The 3,763-nt window shown below is 68.6% G+C and overlaps 1 protein-coding gene across 1 annotated transcript; it reads left to right on the forward strand.

Annotated features, from left to right (window-relative positions):
- Positions 1-521: 521 nt before the first annotated feature.
- LOC113941713 (serine/threonine-protein kinase WNK3-like) lies at positions 522-3,237 on the forward strand (the record flags this gene model as incomplete). Its single annotated transcript, XM_027632853.1, has 7 exons — positions 522-534; positions 1,360-1,843; positions 1,914-2,030; positions 2,206-2,316; positions 2,401-2,428; positions 2,506-2,586; positions 2,690-3,237. Coding segments are annotated over exons 2-7 (1,368 nt in total), but the record flags the coding sequence as incomplete, so codon positions are not given.
- Between the last annotated feature and the right edge of the window lie 526 nt (positions 3,238-3,763).

Here is a 3,763-nt window from a genome sequence, read left to right on the forward strand (position 1 = left end):
CCCCCAAATACCCCCCCACAGTGACCCCCCCAATTGCTCCCCACAGCCGAGGGGCTCCCAGAGAACGGAATCCCCCCGGAAGTCACCGGGACCCCCCTGGACGTCACCGGAGCCCCCCTGGACCCCCAGTTCTCAGCAGGGCCCCCCCCCGGTAAGTCCCTGTCACACTTGGGGGGGGCCCCAGGCCAGGGGCCCCCCCCAGCACTGCCCCCCTGTCCCACAGGTGCCCCCCGGGGCCGAGGGGACATCGGGGGACATCGCCGGAGGGGTCCCGGCAGAGCCCCCCGAGGGGGACGTCGGGGTCACCCCCCTGCAGGTGGCACCGGGGGCACCGGGGCCGGGGGTGGCACTGGGGGTGACACCGGCTCCGGAAGCGCCACCAGGCCTGGGGGTGCCACCACCCCAAGGGATGCCCCCGGGTCCAGGAGCGTCGTCGGGTCTGGAAGTGTCACTGGCTCCAGCGATGGCACCGGCTCTGGGTGTGGCACCAGCTCCAGCAGTGCCACCAGCCCACGGGATGCCACCAGCTCCAGGAGTGCCACCTCCAGCTGGGATACCACCGGCTCTGGGGGTGCCACCAGGTCCAGCAGTGCCACCAGCCCATGGGATGCCACCGGCTCTGGAGGTGGCACCGGGTCTGGGATTGTCACCAGCCCCAGGGGTGCCACCCCCGGCTGTGATGCCACCACAGTTGGTCCCCATTGTGCAGCTGCAGCCAGTCCCCAGGATGCCACCAACAGTCCCCAGGATGCCACCAACAGTCCCCGGGATGCCACCAACAGTCCCTGGGATGGCACCAACAGTCCCAGGGATGCCACCAACAGTCCCTGGGATGGCACCAGGTCCAGGGGTGTCACCATGCCCAGTGATGCTCCCAGGTCCAGGGGTGCCACCACAGCCCGTCCCCACCGTGCAGCCACAGCTGGTGGCAGGGATGTCAGTGGCTCCAGGGATGCCACCAGCCATGGGGATGTCACCAGCCTTGGGGGTGCAACCAGCCCTGAGGGTGCCACTGGGTACAGGGATGCCACCAGTTGTGGGGATGCCATCAGCTCCAGGAGTGCCACCAACCCCAGCGATGGCCACAGGGATGCCACCAGCTCCAGAGATGCCACCACTGTCTGTGATGCCACCAGCCCAAGGAATGCCACCTCCACTCATGATGCCACCAGCTCCAGAGATGCCACCACCGTCCCCGATGCCACTGGCCATGGGGATGTCACCAGCCCAAGGGATGCCACCAACTGCTGGGATGCCACCAGCTCCAGAGATGCCACCTCCATCTGTGATGCCACCAGCCATGGGGATGTCACCAGCCCTGGGGGTGCCACCACCCCAAGGGATGCCACTTCCATGTGTGATGCCACCAGCTCCCCTGATGCCACCTGTCCCAGGGATGCCACCAGCAGTCGGGATGCCACCAGTGCAGGGGATGCCACCAGCTCCTGAGATGCCACCTCCAGCCGTGATGCCACCAGCCCCAGGGATGCCACCAGTGCAGGGGGTGCCACCAGCTCCAGAGGTGCCACCTCTCTCTGTGATGCCACCGACCCCACAGATGCCACCACCAGCCACGGGGGTGTCACCGGCCCCAGAGATGCCACCACCATCTGTGGTGCCACCGGCCCCAGGGGTGCCACCAACTGCGGGGACATCACCAGCCCTGGGGGTGCCCCCCATGCCAGCAGGTGCCCCCCCCGAGGCTGCCACGCTGCTCTGTGTCCCCGATGTCCCTGACGTCCCCAACGTCCTGGATGTCCCCGATGTCCCCAGAGCGGAGCGGCCCCGGCAGCGCCGCCCGTCCTGCGCCCGCAGCCCCCGGTTCCAGCTCACGGTGCTGCAGGTCAGGGGGCCTTGGGGGGTCCCGGGGGGTCGGGGGGGCACAGGGACCCCCCTCACAGTGTCCCCCCCAGGTGTCCTCGCGCGGTGACAACACGGTGGAGTGTCAGCTGGAGACCCACGACAGCAAGATGGTGACGTTCCGCTTCGACGCCGACGGGGACGCGCCCGAGGACATCGCCTGCTACATGGTGACCCCCAGCCTGGGACCCCCATCTGGGCCCCCTGACTGTGACCCCCCCACTTGTGACCCCCCAGTCTGTGTCCTCCAATCCCTGCCCCCCCAATCCGTGTCCCCCCCAATCCTTGTGTCTCCCTTTGATCCCTGTCCTCCCTAATCCCGCATCCCCCCAATCCCCCCCACAGGTCGAGGACAATTTCCTGCTGGAGGGGGAGCGGGACAAGTTCGTGCAGGAGCTCAAGGCCATCGTGGCCCAGGCCCGGGAGCTCCTCGGGACCCCCCCACAGGACCCCCAGGTGACCCCACCCCGACCCCCCCGGGCTCACCCGGCCCCCCCTGGCCCCCCCTCCCCACTGACCCCCCCAAACGTGTCTCCTCAGGTGGGACCCCCAGAGCCGGCAGGGGTGGGTGAGTAGTGGGGGAGGAGCGGGGGGGGCTGGGGTCACCCCCCACCCCCCTGACCCCTCCCCTCGCCCTCCCTCCAGGGGAAGGACCCCCCCAATCATCCCCCGTGGGGCGCTGGAGGTTCTGCATCAACCAAACCATCCGGAACCGAGAGCCCACCGGTGGGTCCGGGGGGACACGGGGGGCACATGGGGGGGAACAGGGACCCCCAGCACTGGGGGGGTGTCCCCCACCCCCCCTGACTGTGGTGTCCCCTCCCCACAGGCCCCGGGGGACCCCCCCCCGCCCGCAGAGACCTGGGGATGGCCCGGGGGGGCCCCACGGACACGGCCCCGGATCCTGAGAGTCCCCAGAGACAGGGGGCAACTGTCCCCAAACCTGGTGACCCGGGGGGGCCCCAGGGACAGGGAACAAGTGTCCCTGACCCAGGTGGCCCCCAGGGACAGGGGGCAGTTGTCACTGTCCCCCAGGAGGTGGCTGAGCCCACGGTGATGGTCCCCAAGCCCCAAGTGCTGGGGGTCCCCAGCCCCTCAGAGCAGGAGGGTCCTGGACCCCCCGATGGGACTGTCCCCAAAGCAGAGACCCCCAGCCCTGGGGACCCGGCCCTGGGCGACCCCCAGGGACAGGGATCAGGTGTCACCAGCCCTGGGGGACAGGAGGGACCCCCGGAGCTGGAGCTGCCCCCAGGACCCCCAGGGGACCCCCCAGGACAGGGGACAGTCGTCACGGGACCCCCAGGCCCAGGGGACTCCCAAGGACGGGGGACAATTGTCACCAGCGTTTGGGGTCAGGAGGGACCCCCGGAATTGGAGGTGAGTGACACCACCTCCCCACCCCGAGACCTGGAGACCCCCAGGGACATCCCCAAACCCCCAGCCCTGGGTGTCCCCAAACCCCAAGACCCCAAAGTCCCCCAAACCCAAAGGCCCAAGCCCTCAATGTTCCCCAACCCCAAGATCTCAATGTCCCCCAAATCCTCAACCCCAAGACCTTCCTGACCCCCAAACCCCAACCCTTGGTGTCCCCAAAGCCCCCCCCAGTGTCCCCCCATCCCCCAACTGCCCATTCCCACAGGTGATCCCACATCCCCCAATGTCCCCGTTCCCACAGATGATCCCACATCCCCCTGTGTCCCTGTCCCCACAGGTGATCCCACATCCCCCAATGTCCCCATTCCCACAGGTGATCCCACATCCCCCCCGTGTCCCTGTCCCCACATCCCACTGTGTCCCTGTCCCCACATCCCCCCATGTCCCTGTTCCCACAGGTGATCCCACATCCCCCAATTTTCCCATTCCCACAGATGATCCCACATCCCCCCGTGTCCCTGTCCCCACA

The sequence above is a fragment of the Corapipo altera genome, unplaced genomic scaffold (assembly GCF_003945725.1).
Source record: "Corapipo altera isolate COAL_440 unplaced genomic scaffold, ASM394572v1 60655, whole genome shotgun sequence".
Taxonomy (NCBI): Eukaryota; Metazoa; Chordata; class Aves; order Passeriformes; family Pipridae; genus Corapipo; species Corapipo altera.